At 39.6% G+C, this 16,960-nt stretch overlaps 1 protein-coding gene across 1 annotated transcript; it reads left to right on the forward strand.

Moving 5' to 3' along the window:
• Positions 1 to 2,161: 2,161 nt before the first annotated feature.
• Positions 2,162 to 14,777, forward strand: LOC122652433 (phospholipid-transporting ATPase 1-like). The gene is made up of 8 exons (XM_043846166.1): positions 2,162 to 4,269; positions 8,674 to 9,007; positions 9,332 to 10,133; positions 10,337 to 10,460; positions 10,899 to 11,118; positions 11,884 to 12,342; positions 12,420 to 12,724; positions 14,332 to 14,777. The coding sequence occupies exons 1-7, from the start codon at positions 2,493 to 2,495 to the stop codon at positions 12,619 to 12,621; spliced, it is 3,918 nt and encodes a 1,305-aa protein (XP_043702101.1). The 5' UTR covers positions 2,162 to 2,492; the 3' UTR covers positions 12,622 to 12,724; positions 14,332 to 14,777.
• The last annotated feature ends 2,183 nt before the right edge of the window (positions 14,778 to 16,960 follow it).

A 16,960-nucleotide genomic window follows, 5' to 3' on the forward strand; every position in this document is an offset into this window, starting at 1 on the left:
CAAAGTACTAATTCTAAGTAATGAAGGGGGCCCATTACGAATTGTCAATAAGAAATTTTATGGAGGGGAAAAAAAGAGAGAGAGAGAGAGTGGAGGCCCAATTATGTATATTGGTGTGCTAAAGAATCCACGCACCGACAACATGCAAATCTGTTGTCCATAACTTTATGAAATGAATTGTAACAACTGCGCACCATAAGGTAACTTCAAACAAATAGATGAACACAAACACTTGCTTATTGTTAACAAAACATTTCAACAACATTTGAATGAGCAGCACCAAAAATAAATGTTTTCTATCTCCAACGTATATGATGTCAATATATAAGACTTTATCAAAATATATATATATAAGACTAGTTTTTTTTACTATTTTATTTAAAAAAGTGGGAAAATATCCTTGCCTAGTTGCGTTCCCCTACGCCCTCACACAAGGGGCTTTGAAATGACCAAACGGCCCCCATGTTGTATGGCCCATGCATTGTCTCATTGGCTGGGGTGTTGGTGCAGGCTGCACACAACCTGTTAGCAATCCTCACAAAAAAAAAATAAAAAAAAAAAAGGAAAAGAAAACATGCCCCCTTGTGCCTTGTCACAATTAATAAACAATGGGATCTATATTGACACACCCTCTCTCTCTCTCTCTCTTATGACTTGTGGGTCATGTGAATCGCGGTTGATATCAATCTCCAAATCCCCATCCATGTAACGTGTAAATTCCTTCTTACATTGGCATTGTGGAAACCTCCTCGTCGGATTTGGGTCCTCTGTAGCGCGACACAATGTGTAGCGCACCATCCGACGGTCTACAGTGCACGGGCACACAGCCCAACACATAAGCATGCCCATGCGCTGTAGACTGTCGAATGTGCACTACACACTGTGTTGCGTCACAGAGGAGCCCCACACCCTCCCCGCCCACCCAAAAAAAAAAAAAAAAAAAAAAATCGTGTGTATCTTCTACTTAACTGTCTATTTTTACATTTATTGGAAGCTCGACGAGTAGCCCTGCAGATTGATTATTAATACTTGCAGGCTTCCTGAAACGAAACAGTTAATGGCGTTTTCGTAAGATCCGTACATACTAAGGACAGCTTTGGAATAAAACAAATTGCGATCCCCAATAGTCCAACTGACGCTCATGCTATAAAAAGGCGGGTATTTCCAAAACACGTTCAGGGAGGGAGGAGGGAGGAGAGAGAGGAGACAAAACCCGGAACCAAGAATCGTGCTCCTCCCATTCGTCCCTCTCACTGTATTTCTCGCCTCGCGATTTTCTCGCACTTCGAGCCTTACGATCGGTCTCTCTCACCTGTTTCAGAATCACCTCCTCTTAAAAAAGAGGTTGGAAAGAAACCCTAGCTCTCTGGTGAATCTACAGGCACCGAAAAAGCCTATATTCATCGATTAACTTAGAGAAATACTTACAGAAACGATCAGATCTGTGTTGCCGATCCACTGAGTAAAGCCGTTCTTCCACTATGCTTTCGGATTCAGTGCATTAAAGGTCATTTCTGCAGTGGCTTTGTTCAAGGTGGAGAAAATAGGGCTCCGAATGGCGTTCTTTCGCTCAAGGTGCCGATGATCTTATACTCTTACGTTTGAACGTTTTAGATAGGAGTATTCGGTTGGCATTGGCAATTCTAAAAATAAAATATATGGTCGAATTTCTTTTCGACGGTTCGTCATTTGCTTAGAAACCAGAAATTCTGAACAAAAAGAGGGAGAAATGGAGCTACCCCGATCCAGAACAACTTGGAGAAGATCTTAGTCCAATTTCGTTATTTTCTTTGATTTTCCTGGTGTGCCTGCATTAGTGAGTTGCTTAATCTTTGATTTTTTGGTGGGTGTGGTGGTTTTTTAGTGCATTAAGCTAACAGAGAATATTTATCTCGTAGGAAAAGCCGTTCTTTTCCGTTGTCTTGGATCCAGTTAGTGTTTCTACAGGGAACGGTAGGGAGATTTCAAGTGGATTACGGCTAGAAGAGGTGGGATTTGTAAAAATTCTACCGCTTTCTGCACCAACATATGTGCAATTCAGCAGATTTTCCGAACTCTGCAACAGAGGTACCGCGAACTTAACAAAAACCCTCCACAATTTTTTAAAGAATTTTCAGAACAGCGACGTTTATGAATCATTTCGTGCCAAGGTTGAAAGGAAGCAAATTGTGAAGCGAGCAACATAGCAAGGATTGACGTTGTTTGTGCTCTCAATAAGAATCAGTGTGCTGGAAGGAGAAAGTGGTTATCAAGATGTTGTAGTAAATAGTGCGATGTATGCCCTCCCGTTACCCATTGTCGAAGAACTTAAATGGGTGTTTAGATGGGATGGGTTGTCATTTCCGGCCAAAGGAAGCTCAATTTCCTGCAGCTGGTTTGCTTTGGCCAAGGACTGCAGGGGAGGAAATTCGCTCTGGGCCACCGATTTTTGTTCATAATAATCTTTAGAAATCCAAAGTTTCCTTCCAGATTTTTTTCAATGCGTTCCGTGGATGATTATTATGACTTCCAGCCAACCATTGCTGTCATCATCTTCTAGTAATCTAGATCCTTCACCTGTGGAGCCTCCACCTCCGCCTCTGAATGTTGTCTCCTTGAGCCGCCTTTGCCCCACTACTTCATTGTCATCTTTGATTTTTGACGGTGCTCAAAGCAATTACTTAGATGTAAAGGACAATGATATTGTCTCTGTTGGAGATACAGATTGTTATCAGAAACCTCTTGATCACACTGATTCTGTTGTGACCATAGAAAGGTTCCATTCAGCGGATTCCCAGTTCTTCCAACGGTTTTCGTTGGAATGCCCCACGAAGGAAAGGAGGCATCTGGTATCCTGGGGAACAATGGAGCTTCAGGAAAATCCCGCAACACTTGAAATTTCTGGTGTATCTCTGGTTCAGGACAGAGTGAGCAAATCTCAGCGGGTCCGCCACAGAAGTGTGCAATTTGAAGATAATTTATCAGCTGAAGAGAATCCAAGATTAATTTATGTTAATGACCCAAAGAAGACAAATAGCAAGTATGAGTTCACAGGAAATGAGGTTCGAACCAGCAAGTACACTGTGATCACGTTCCTGCCCAAGAATATTTTCATCCAGTTCCATCGTGTTGCTTATTTGTATTTCCTAGCTATTGCTGCTCTGAACCAGCTCCCGCCTCTCGCTGTTTTTGGAAGAACAGTTTCTCTCTTTCCTCTCCTCTTTGTGCTTGCTGTTACAGCTTTTAAGGATGGCTATGAAGATTGGCGAAGGCACAGATCAGACGAGAATGAGAACAACCGTGAGGCTCTAGTACTTCAATCTGGTCAGTATAGGCTGAAGAAATGGAAAAAGATACAAGCTGGTGACGTTTTAAAAGTAAGTGCCAATGAAACAATCCCATCTGACATGGTTTTGTTGGCGACAAGTGATCCAAGTGGAATAGCTTATATCCAGACAATAAATTTGGATGGTGAGTCAAACCTAAAAACAAGGTATGCTCGGCAAGAAACAGTTTCAACTGTTTTTGAAGGGCACACCATTTCAGGGCTTATCAAATGTGAGCAGCCTAACAGGAATATTTATGAGTTTACAGCTAATATGGAGTTTAACAAGCAGAGATTTCCCCTCAGCCAATCCAACATCCTCTTGCGTGGGTGCCAGCTGAAGAACACCGAATGGGTACTTGGTGTTGTTGTATATGCTGGGCAGGAGACAAAAGCAATGTTGAACAGTACAGCATCCCCTTCCAAACGAAGCAGACTAGAAAGCTACATGAATAGGGAAACCCTATGGTTGTCGGTTTTTCTTTTTGTCATGTGTGCAGTTGTGGCACTTGGGATGGGCCTTTGGCTTGAACGCCACAGGGTGCAGCTTGATACGTTGCCATACTACCGTAAAAGATACTTTAGAAATGGACGCTATGATGGGAAACCATATAAATACTATGGGATTGCTATGGAGACGTTTTTCTCATTTTTGAGTTCGATTATAGTGTTTCAGATAATGATTCCAATATCTCTGTATATTACAATGGAGATGGTCCGGTTAGGGCAATCCTATTTCATGATTGAGGATAAGCATATGTATGACAGTAGCTCTGATTCCAGGTTTCAGTGCAGATCATTGAATATAAATGAGGACCTAGGGCAGATACGCTATGTATTTGCTGATAAGACAGGTACACTGACTGAGAACAAAATGGAATTCCAGAGAGCCAGCGTGTATGGGAAGAATTATGGGAGCTCCTCTAGTGTCACAGATGTTACGATGCCAGAAGCTTCCATTTCAGGTAGAGCCATATTTTATATTTTGCTCCAGATTGGCCTCTCCCAGTTTTTTTTGTGAATAAATTATGTTCTAATGTCATCTGTTATGATGTAAAAATTTGACATAATGCCTGCTGTTGAGTGAGATGTCTAAATAGGGCTGTCATTTTGACGTTCCTTCGCAGATTTATGGGATTAGCTCATATCTTCACTTTTTTTTTTTTTGCATCTGTGAGTGCTCCTGGATTGATGAAATTGTTAAATGGAAACGTTACACTTTTGTACTTAGAACCATGTATTAACATGCTGTATTCCATTTAAGCAAAGTATGAGCTCTCATTTATCGTTGTGTAAGGTGTGCAATGGGTTTCCTAAATACAGAAAACATTTTTATATAGTTAGTCATCTAACGTAGAGATAGTCTTCCTTTCATATTTTTTAAATCAATCCTTCTTACTATAGAGATCTTCAAGTGACATATGGTTTTGATCCTGCTGTCTGGTCTTGCTTAAAGGATGCCTAGATCTGTGTTTGTTAGCAGTCTTATTATTTGGCACTGATTTTGCATTTCGTAGTGCCCAACACATTAAGTGTTCTACACTTGTAATGTAGAAAGGGGTTCTCAAAGAACCACACTACAGTAGGATTATTACAGGTTGCAGCGGAACATCATAATAGCCAGAATTAGTAACTTAGGAGGTAGAGATCAAACCAGCCTGTAGAACAGTGTCAAACTTAGGTTGAGTGAAGGTGAGGTTGATCAGGTCCTGTGCTTCAAAATACAGCCAATTCTGAAGGCTGAATGTTGAGTTATGAGTTGGACTTGAAAATAGAAGGTAGACCTCCAATATAGAAAGTGCTACAGACCAAACCAACCAGCATCAGATGCTCAAACTAGAATCGAGTGAAGTTCTACGCCTCTCCAAATCTCGGTCAATTCTGACCCAGGGTTGCTCAGGTATAGGACAGATTCAAAAATAGAAAGTCTGTGGAGATCTTGCAAACCAGAGGGAGTTTTGGACTCCAAGTCAGGATCGAGTGTATCCCTGGGTTGTGAGATCCAGTCCTCCAAACCTCTGCTGAAACAGAGTACAGATTGCAGAGAAATCAAGGCTCGAAGTTTATAGGAGAAACTGGGCTGAAACTGCAGATCCGCACGTGTTGTAGGGCCTCCTCAGGTTGTATAACAGAAGCAGCTAATAAGAACTTGACAGAGTCTTGATTCAGGTCTTTAAAGTATACTCTCACAGTGGTTAATTGCAGTCACAGAAGCAGCACAGCCATGTTGATCGAGTAGGGGAGGGAGGGAGGGAGGAAGAGAAGATAGAAGTGGAGAGAAGAGGGGATAAGGAGATACGGCTCTCTCAGCCCTAGGGGTTTTGGCTCTCACCAGCTAGGCTCCCTGCCCTTCATCCTCATAACAGGATAATCAAAACTTGCACAAAGCAATGTAAGCAACTTCATTAATTCATAAAATCGTTCTGAGAATCTGAGGCTTCTAAAAGCCTTTAGAATATTTAGAGGGCTTATACTTGCTCCTCAAGAAACTAACTTGACCGGAAAATAGAAACTAAATCTTGCAACATAAAAATAGAAACTAATTGAAAATAGCAACTACTATGGCTTTATAGAATCAGCCTTCTAAACAAGCAAAGAAACAAAAATAGAAACAAACTGAAATTAGAAATTACCTAATATACTTTCTAAAACTGAAAATAGAACCTAAACTATGGCAGCATTAGGATAGAATCTTTCTCCACTTGATGGGCCCACAAACTCTTCTAGAAAATATCTCCACACAGAAAATATGGGCTGTGTCACTGTTCACATGCACAGTGTTTTGGCCTCTTCTTCTTCATGTGTTGTCCTACATCAACTTGCTTGAGATGTACAACAATGAACATTATTTTGGTATCACTTTAAATTGGACAGCAATATATCTTAGTGCTATTATTAGTGTTTTTCTTGTATTTGTTGGATTTTTATAATAGTTATGTATATCTCAGTTATGATGAATTCATCAGTAGATTATGCTTTCCAGTGAAGTATCGGTTCACACTTTTTCATTGGATAAGAGTGCAATGCCCCCTCCCCCTTAATGTAGTTCTAGATTGAATGTAATCCAACTAGAAACCAAACCAGAATCTGTTCTTTAAAGGGTGACTCGGTTAGGGTTAAAGTAATGGAAAAGGTTAATTTTAGGGTTAGGGTTTAGTGGGGTTTAGGGTTTGAGGTTAGGGTTAAGGTTAGAAGATATATGGGAGTCTTCCTGTGATGGTCTCGTTAAAAAAAACAAACCAGAGAAGGTCAATGCAAGGGATGTTGGTTTAATGGAGATTAAGGTTAGGGTTAGAGAAGAGAGATGAGTGGAGATCCTAGGGTTAGAGTGGGTAGATTAAGTTTGTATAGAGTCCTCCAAAGGGCCAGAGGGACACTCGGTCAGCTTTTGGTTGTATTCTGATGGTTGGGTTGTGCTATTCTGGTTGTGGGTGGTCTAGAGGAGAAGAGAATGGTTAGTGTTTGGGACTGGTTCAAACTTACTTGTTTATTGAAGAACAAACTTGAAAAGATTTGTTGATGTAGAAAGATCTTTGAAACCAGAACTTGAATGTAGAACAGTGAATGAAGAAGATAAAAGTAACCACGAACCACCCGGGCTTCCCACCGCAAGGTGTCAATCGGATCAAACACCGATATCAAACACAAGACAATTCTCCTTGGAGAAGACAAGTTGCCGCAGCAGCTTTGAAGAAGTAATTTTTCAAATTATGAGGTAAAGAAGAGCCCCACAATTAATTTTATTTATTTATAAGGGTCAAAAGCCCAAAATCCTATTCTTATACATAAATGACATTTGGGGTACCCAACATTCATAGAAATTTTACATAAGATATCCAACGTTTGTAAAATTATATTTAAGATATCTTTTTTATATTTATAGTTATACCCTTTTAATTTTTTTATCCCATCACTGCTGCTATCACCACCACCGCTGCCACCACCAAAGCACGGTGGTGGTAGAACAACAATTTCCCTGGATTCATATCTCACTTCTCAGTATCCCACCAAAGCGAGCTTTGGTATATTTTCCATTCCTGTTTTCCCATGTTCTTTTTGTTTCTACTTTTTAATTTCAATTTTGATACAAAAAGTAAAAAAAAGCCGAATTTCCATTGCTGAACCTTGAAGAACGTTGTCGATCATCTACGATCTAGAGTATTTCCTCTTGTTTCCTTGAGTTCTCAACAGTTCCCTCATGGGTACCATTTCTGCAGCATTGCTGCCTCGTTCTTTCTTCTTGTTTCTTCTCCTCGGATTTTGGAATTTTCTGCATTCTCACTATTGGATATCGACATGTTCGGTAGGATCTTTTCTTGGAATTTTTTGAAGTACCGGTTGAAACTTAAGGAGGTTTTCTGGTGGGGCCCCTTTGAGATGCTGTACTTAACTTACTGGTTTTGTTATGATGTCAGGGGCATTCCTGCATTCTGATCTGGTAGAAGCTCTCAGTTCAGTTTCTTAAGAAGCCTCTTAGAATATATGTAGTTTTGCTCTGTTTTTTTCATTCTATTACTAGTGTGTAGATTTTGCGGTTCGGATCCAGTGGTTCTGTTCGCAGAAGCCTATCTATTAGTTCAATTCTTCGATATTGTTTTGCTCTTATCGACAAGCCATAAATTACAGAAAACGGTTTGCTTCCTCCCGTTTCCGAATCTGTAAGATATCTATATATTTACAGAAGTTTCTCCAGGAAATGGTAGTGGGAGAGGCGGTTGGGGTTGCAATAGAGATGGAAGGGGATTTCGACAGGGGTGTGGCGGGGAAGAGTGAGGAGATTGGTGGGAGGTGGATTTTGCAACGGGGTGGTGCGGGGGAGAGGGAGAAGATTAGGGGCGGGGGCAGGGGCGTAGGCAGAGGGAAGAGGGAGTGGGTAGGGGAGGGGTAAAATTGAAATTATAAAAAATAAGGTACCACAAATGCAACATTGGTGAAACGTGAGATACTTCAAGTGCAACATTGGTGAAACGTGAGGAGCACTTTACCCTTTTCTTTTTATTTTGTAGTTATTCTTTACTCCTGTTTTTACCATTTTATGAATTACTGTTATCATGCATGACATGTTAACTCTTCTGACGTCGTTGCTGATGAGTAGAATCTGAATCCTCTGCTGCAACTTGTGTTGTCTCCTCTTAGCTGCCCCCGTACATTTGTGAGAAAGAGCATCTTAAGATGGCTTGGTCACTTGGTGAATACCCAGCTCCAATGTATTTCTTGCAGATGCGCTTTCCTGTCCAGTGCAGGGAGGCAGCCAGCTGAAGTTGTGGCAGAGGATTCTTGATGAGAAGAAAACTTGCATTACAGAGCATGTTTGTCAAATGTTACCAAACTTGTGTTTTTAGCCTGTCATTTTGCTTGACTTGTTGCAGCCGGAGCTGCTGGAAAGAGATGGAAGCTTAAATCTAAGATCGTCACTGATACTGAACTTGTGAAATTGTTGCATAAAGACTTAGATGGAAATGAGAGAGTGGCTGCACACGAGTTTTTCCTTACTCTGGCAGCTTGTAATACTGTCATCCCAATCCTTCGACACAGTTCTAGTTGTGCAATGAGTCACTTACATGAAAAAGTTGAAGGTATTGACTATCAGGGTGAATCTCCTGATGAGCAAGCTTTAGTTGCTGCAGCCGCCGCTTATGGTTACACTCTTATTGAGCGTACTTCCGGGCACATTGTGATTGATGTCAATGGTGAGAAACTAAGGTAGAGTGCCTTATCACTTAAATTTTCTTTTGAGGGGTAATCAACCTATCTGTCATTTATAAACTTTTTTTTTTCCTGTTACCCAACACAACTGTGGAACTTGGGTTGAATATTAGAATGGGGAAGGGTTCAACCTGTCTTTCCTAGTCAATTGGAAAAAGATATCTATATCTTGAAACTCTTCTGCCTCTGATATGGTTTTGTAGTTGATTACACCATTCTTGTGCAATCATATTTCTCATGTGTCAATCTATTTCTCTCATAAAGAACCTTCATAATTGTGATTGTGCCTTTGTAATGATGAGGTTTCTATATTCAATATAGGTTGGATGTGTTAGGTCTGCACGAGTTTGATAGTGTGCGCAAGAGAATGTCAGTTGTCATAAGATTTCCCAACAATTCTGTAAAGGTTTTGGTGAAAGGCGCTGATACTTCAATGTTCAATATTTTAGCAAAACCGATTGATGAGGTTGATCATGGAGCCAATATAATGCATGCAACAGACAGTCATTTGACTGAATATTCATCACAAGGTTTGCGCACACTTGTTGTTGCTGCAAGGGATCTTACTGCTGCAGAGTTTGAGGAGTGGCAACAGATGTATGAGGAGGCAAGCACTTCGTTGACTGAGAGATCAATAAAACTACGTCAAACTGCAGGTCTTATTGAATGTAATTTAAATCTTCTTGGGGCCACTGGAATTGAAGACAAACTGCAAGATGGTGTGCCAGAAACCATCGAGTGCCTTCGGCAAGCAGGAATCAATGTTTGGGTTCTTACTGGAGATAAGCAAGAGACTGCAATCTCAATTGGTCTCTCATGCAAACTCTTGACCCCGGATATGCAGAAGATTGTAATCAATGGTCATTCTGAAGATGAATGCAGACGTCTTTTGGCTGATGCAAAGTCCAAATATGTTGTGAAATCAGCAATTTTGAGGAATAAGGATCTGAAACATAAAAAGTGCACTGAAAATGATTATCTTGAGATTGCTGATGACACAATAACTTCCAGTGTATCACAGTGGCATGCAGGGAAAGCGGTAGGCATGAAAAGTGCTCCACTAGCTCTGGTAATTGATGGGAACAGCCTTGTGTATATCTTGGAGAAAGATCTGGAACCCGAGGCATGAGTCTTCTCCTTTTTAATTACGATATCTCAATTACAATTTATATGTTTGGAAGCTCTATATATATATATATATTTTTTTTTAAAATTTTATGTGATATCTAGACTTTGTTTCTTGTATTTTAGTAGATGTGGAGGATTCTGTACATATATGCTTTTCATGTTTGAAGTTGTCTTACATGTTAAATATTCTTTTCTCAGCTTTTCGATCTGGCAATTTCCTGTAAGGTTGTGCTTTGTTGTCGTGTTGCACCTCTGCAAAAAGCTGGGATTGTTGATCTCATTAAAAGCCGGACTGATGACATGACATTGGCAATAGGAGATGGTGAGTTTTTCATCTTGGCAGTTTATTTGATTTTTTTTGGTGGGTGGGTGTGGAGGGGGGAGGGGAGTGGAGGCTGGCTGGAGCAATATCTATGGGAATTTTTATATGTTATCCTTGTGCTTCATTCAGCAGTTTTTTTTTTTGTAATTTTATTTGAATTATCTTCATTAGTTAATTGATAATAATGTAATTAAAATAGGATTTATGTGGTCTACCCTACTTGTTGGGACTTGGGTTGAGGTTGTGGTTGATTTAACTTGAGATCCTCCTAAGATGGTGCAATGCATGGCATTAGTGTTTCCTTTTTCTTTTATCATTTTTCTTCCTTTTCAGTTTGGTTTCTCTTACGTAGTGCTCTGGTAAATACTGAATTTCTTATTTAGAAATTATCATTTCTGTGCAGTCTTACTTTCCGCTGACCAGGAACATCTGTGACAGGGGCTAATGATGTTTCAATGATCCAAATGGCGGATGTTGGGGTTGGGATATGTGGTCAGGAAGGACGACAAGCAGTGATGGCATCAGACTTTGCCATGGGGCAGTTTCGATTTCTTAAAAGATTGCTCCTTGTGCATGGACACTGGAATTATCAGCGTGTTGGTTGCCTGGTCCTGTACAACTTCTACCGTAATGCTGTATTTGTGCTGATGCTGTTCTGGTATGTTGTCTTTTCCATCTGTATGCATAGTCTTTCACTTTTTGACTTATCTAGTACTGGAAATCTCCACTAAGGCAAAGTAGGTGCGTTGTGGAGTGGTAAGCTTTTAATGCAAACTGAGAACTCAAAAGGGATCTCATATGCAGACAGGTCCCCAGGTAGACTATGACAATTTAGTAATGACAGGTAATAGTGAACAGGTTCAACAAATAGAAGAGAGAAGTTGACAGAAGGAGGTGGTTCTGATGTGGTTAACCAGCTCACATACTATGCTGGTTTCAGAATCAGGGGAAATATACTATAGCTAAGCAAGGATTTAATAGAGTTATGGACAGATCTAAATCCAGCAGTTCAAACAGCGGCTATGAGGGTTAGTAACAGAGAACCCGATCTGAAATAAGGGTTTATAACGGGACAGAGATTAAAGGAGAACTAACAGAAATTAGATCAGAGGCTATCCGTTGTTTCTTTATTACATTTGTTTTTGAGTTCTTTAAACAATTGTTGTTTCTATTGATTGGAAAGGTTCCAATTTTTTTTTTTTTAAAGTTTGTAACGTTATACATCCAACCAGACGGGGCCTAAGTGGAGAGTACGCACTATTTTCTTTTCTTTTTTCTGGAATCTGGGTCACTATAATTTGTTAATGTTGGAGGTTTTTTGTTCACCAGCTTGAACACTCATTGTATTCTCACCTATTACTTTAGTTTTCAGCAGTCAATTTTTGGCTCTATTTGGTTTGAGTTGGTTTACCTTTCTTTGCAGGTACATATTGTGCACAGCATTTTCAACAACTTCTGCGTTAACAGATTTGAGTAGTATGCTATATTCTGTTCTGTATACTTCTGTCCCTACCATTGTTGTTGGTATTCTGGAGAAGGATTTAAGTCATAAGACACTACTCCAGCATCCAAAGCTTTATGGAGCAGGGCATAGACAAGAGAGTTACAATATGTACCTCTTCTGGATTACAATGATAGATACTCTTTGGCAGAGTCTTGTTCTTTTTTATATACCTGTTTGCATCTATGAGGATAGTACAGTTGATGTGTGGAGTATGGGCAGTCTATGGGCAATTACGGTTGTTGTTCTTGTGAATATTCACTTGGCGATGGACATACAACGTTGGTTCTTGATCATTCATATTGCAACTTGGGGTTCTATAGTCATCACATGTGCTTGTTTGGTGATATTGGATTCTATACCAAGATTTCCCAATTACTGGTTAGTCTGATGGCTTTATGTATTCATTGATTTGAACCTGAACTATCTTTGTGGTACCTAAATAGTCTCTTTTGCAGGACAATTTACCATCTTGTGAAGTCAGCTACCTATTGGCTCACCATCATTCTTACAATTACCATAGCATTGCTCCCCCGATTTCTTTTCAAAGCTATACATCAGTTTTATTGGCCTTCAGATATTCAGATAGCTAGAGAAGCTGAAATACTGAGGAAATGGCCAGACCATCTGAGATCAAAACCAGATCAAGGTTCAAGATAGCAAGTGTGTTGCTTTCTTGAGAAGATCTTCAATCCTGCATGGTTCACCTTGAATTGACCAACTAATTTTCTCTTTAAGGAGCTTATCCTGAGGATGTCCACGGGTAAGGGTGTGTTTCTATTTTTTTGTTTCATAAACTTTATAGACTCAAATTTCAAATATAGGCACACATTCATATTTCTTGGATTATTACAAAAAATATTCATTTACTGTAAATGATCCCAAAATGGGACGTGATTATTTGGATTGAGAAGCGAATTGACCATGTCTGTTACATATCCTGATTTCTTTAGTAATTCTTGGGGTTAAGCACTTGCTTTGTTTCTTGGAAGTGCTGTAAATAATCCCTACAAAAATGAAGTGATTTTTAGAACTGAGAAAGGAAAACTTTTGACCACAAGTGCTCCATAACTGTGAAGAATCAAGACTTGATAAAAGAAATCACTGCAGAGAATCAAACTTACATCCTTTAGATAATCAAAAGTACTAAAAAATACCTTGGAATCACTCTGGAGAAGTGATGCAAGCATTCCGACTGGATCCAATGTGTGTACTTTGAGGCTTGAGGAATAAAGAGTTGGTGCTTATTTGGGACTTGGGAGAGCTTCTCTCAACCAGATTATGTGTGAGAAGCAGAAGCTGAGAATCGGAAATCACCCCTGTTCTGGAGAATCTCCTGATTATGAGTTAAAGATTCCAAACGAAATAATATTATTGGATATAGGGTTGTAGTTGGAGAAGCTAGATTCTGGAGAAATAAAACAATATTGAGTAGGTATCAAAAACTATTTAGTACCATTCCAATGACATGAAGCCTGAGGATTCCTACTTTGCTCTTGGATGACCTATCATATGTTCTTGGTGAAATTGTTCTTGTCTGCAGAAAGTTGGTATTTTTCGAGAAAACTGAGGTTATAATAGACCCGGGATAGTGTTAAAACTGTCTCTATTTATGTTTCCATATATTTATATATATGTCCTATGTTCTACTTGATGAACTCTGTTTTCCTCATGTGTGATATGATATTGGTGAGTCCCCCCCCCCCCCGGGCAGTAAAAAAAAAAAAAGTGATTTGTGGATTCAACATTGACAGTGAACATGGGTACTGCAATCCCTTCAAATTTCGGTTATTGTAAAACTAATAACATGTATAGTAATTGAGTTCTGGGATCCAGACATTGAATCCACAAGCTCTATCAATCCACCTCTGCACCTATCAAATTTGTTTTATTGTAAAACTAATAACATGCGTAGTAATTTAGTTCTTCTACAAGCTCTACCAATCCACCTCTGCACGCACATGGTCCTTGATAAGTGAAAATTAATAAGAAATATTTTTGAGCCAACTGTACAATCAGAGTCAGGTTTATACAGTTTTGTAGTGAACCCTTTCATAGTGCTAGCATTTCTCCAGTTGTCCTAGGGCAGGGTTTAAAAACCGGGATCTGGATCGGAATTGGCCTGGATTGGCTCTGGAATTGATATATTCCAGGCATCTATGGTTTTTCTGTACAGAATTGGCCCTATCCGGATCGGGGGAATCAGGATCAGCCCTGGCTGATTCCCAGCCAATCTGATCAGATTTTTAAAACCCTGTCCTAAGGTTTTGCAACTTGTTGAGTGTCCCAGGGGGGGGGGGGTGTTGGTTCTGTTGAGTACTCCACTGACCACTTGGTTCTTTACTGATTGATTGTTTTCTTATATTACAGATGGGTGCTCATGCTGTCGAGGGGGACTGAGGAAGGATAAGTGAAAGCTGGGTAATGTTTATTGTCATGGGGAACAAAGACTCAAAACAAAGGAGCAAGGTCTTGCAGTAAATGGTGATGGTGGTGAAATGAAGCAGCATGGAGAGTGTTGTACTACTTGATCTTGCATGGTAAATGGTAATGAAGGGTAGATGGTTTCATAGTTGTGGTTGGGCCTTTGGGGTTGGAAAACTTGCAATCAGGTGGAAGTATATATACGTAATTTGTGATTAGATGATCAGTGTTTCTGTTTTCTTCCCTTCAACATTGAAATGGATGTCAAAGACTCCAGGTTTGCATTGATTTGATCCAGCTAGTGGCACACATTGTACATTACAGCCATGGTGGTGGATCCACTGTTTGACCAGTCACATTGGCTGATGATACTAACCATGAATTGTAGACTCTCCCCTTTTATTTCTAATAGCAACCAGTTTGCATACGTGGTCATGTATGTAACACGGTCAATATTTCAGCCATTGGATAGGTGCATAAGAATTAAGTATTCCAATAAATTTGCTGTTGTATTTTCTATTTACACTTGAAACATGTAAGGGTAAATTCAATGTAGAAAATGTTTGAGTAAACCTAGGCCTGTAAACGGATCGGATTGGGCTCGGATACGGATTGGATGTAATCGGATCTGGATGTTCCTTGGTCGAATATGGATACCTCTAAACGGATTCGGATGTGGATCGAATTTGGATTTTCGACAATCGGTTTACACCTCTGCCTTGTGTAACCCAAAATTTTCTCCCCTAGTGGATACAATTTACTCTCAATCCATAGTTTTAGATCATGGTTCTCTTTTCCTCCTATTCTAGAATGTGTTGCATCTTCAAAAACCTTCAAGATCATTATTTACTTAATTTTTTATAATTAAGTATTTGGATTCGGATTTTTTTCTTGATATTTCTAAACGAATTTGGATGTTCCCAAACGGATATGGATGCGGATCGAATTTAGATTTTCGGTTATCCATTTACAGCCCAAAGTAAACCCAAGGAAAATAAATTCAATGCAGAAAATGTCTAGTATTTAAAATTAAAATATGCTAAGAGATATATAGAAAGAAGGTGCTAGCGTACCCTACCAGGGAAGTGTTCTCATTGACATTTGTTGGGGAAGTGTTCTCTGCATGGGAACGTGCCTCTTGCGTGTGTGCGATGGCTAATGGGTCCGTTTGTGGAAGCATCAGGTGGGTGTTCATTACTGCTTTTCATTGGGGTTGGGTTCATTTCATCCCCAATGACTGGTCACAGGGAGCACACTCTCTGGCAGAGTTCTTTTTCTTTTATATGGGTTTCAATGGACAATTTGTCTCCCTGAGACCTTGACCTCTCAATGATAGGGTTTCTTACTTTGAGGAGAAAAGTACATAGATTTCTTATTGTATAAAGAAAGGTAATTCTAGAATATTTGTTACTTAGCTTCTAAACTAAGTTCTAAAATCAACAAAATAATAATGTATCCACTTTCTGGTTGCTATAACAACTATAACAACTCAGCCTTATCCCAACGTAATGGGGTCGATTACATGGATCTAAGAGTAGACAAACTATTAAGAATATAGAAAGTAAAGGGAAATGGCATTCAACATTGACACAGTTTAGGACATCGACCCTTTCTAGCTACGTATCGCCTCTTAACTATCCAACATTCTCTTATAGGTTTCAAAAAAAGATTGTAAAACAATAACAACACACAAGATCATGGTCCATTTCTTTCCGTTTGACCATTTTTTTTCATATATAATACATGGATTGGCGTAAAAAAGAGTAAAAACAAAAATGCATGTATGGGAGCAAAATTACAAGAAACGAGTCAGGAATCAAATCTAATAATTAGAATCTTGAAGAGAACTGCATGTAGGAATACCAAACTAACAAAAGAAAGATAATAACAAATTACACATTTATTTATCTATCAAATACATATCTATCTTGTCTTTCCGTGCTTCTTATGTAATGAACACTGATGGGTTCCAGAAACAGGGCATTGTTCTTCCTCCCTTCTTTGTTTCTTTGCTTTTGAACAACAATATATATTAAACTTACTCCTTTTTACTTCTTGTTAATACACTTGAAAAGGCAGAGTCTTGAGGGTTATGGGGTCAAATATACTTTTAAATAAGAGACTTGATGTTGAAAAGAAAATTTTCTTTTTTCTATTAATTGTATGGAGAAAAGTTCCCTAATAAGTGGTTTACCAAAATAAAAAATAGTTCCCTAAGTGGCCCGCAGGGGCCATGCCCACCCACAGCGGGGGCGGAATGACCGCCATGCCCCCATGTATGGCAGAAATTCCATCGTCTATGCCACCACGCACACTCTCATTGGCTGGCATGCGGCTTTGCCCCTGCGTCCCACGCAAAGAACGGTGCCCCTAATTGTATAATCCTTCTGACAATTCCCTCAACACCCTTAATCCACTCCATAAGAAAAGTGAAATAAATGCACAAGAACGTAGCAAGCTCCATGCCCAATCTAGTGTGTAGTGGATCGCTGCATGCATACATCTATAAGTGGGTGTCTTGTGGAACATTGAAGATCACCACTTTGGGTTCAATATACGAATCGGGCTCCTCTCC

The sequence above is a fragment of the Telopea speciosissima genome, chromosome 2 (assembly GCF_018873765.1).
Source record: "Telopea speciosissima isolate NSW1024214 ecotype Mountain lineage chromosome 2, Tspe_v1, whole genome shotgun sequence".
Lineage (NCBI taxonomy): Eukaryota > Viridiplantae > Streptophyta > Magnoliopsida > Proteales > Proteaceae > Telopea > Telopea speciosissima.

Excerpts from the sequence above, each read along its gene's own strand:
- LOC122652433 (XM_043846166.1), top strand. The coding sequence starts at position 2,493 with ATGATTATTATGACTTCCAGCCAACCATTGCTGTCATCATCTTCTAGT. Across the intron at positions 10,134-10,336 it reads AGAAAGATCTGGAACCCGAG|CTTTTCGATCTGGCAATTTC; the intron begins GCATGAGTCTTC and ends TTCTTTTCTCAG. Across the intron at positions 11,119-11,883 it reads TTTGTGCTGATGCTGTTCTG|GTACATATTGTGCACAGCAT; the intron begins GTATGTTGTCTT and ends CTTTCTTTGCAG.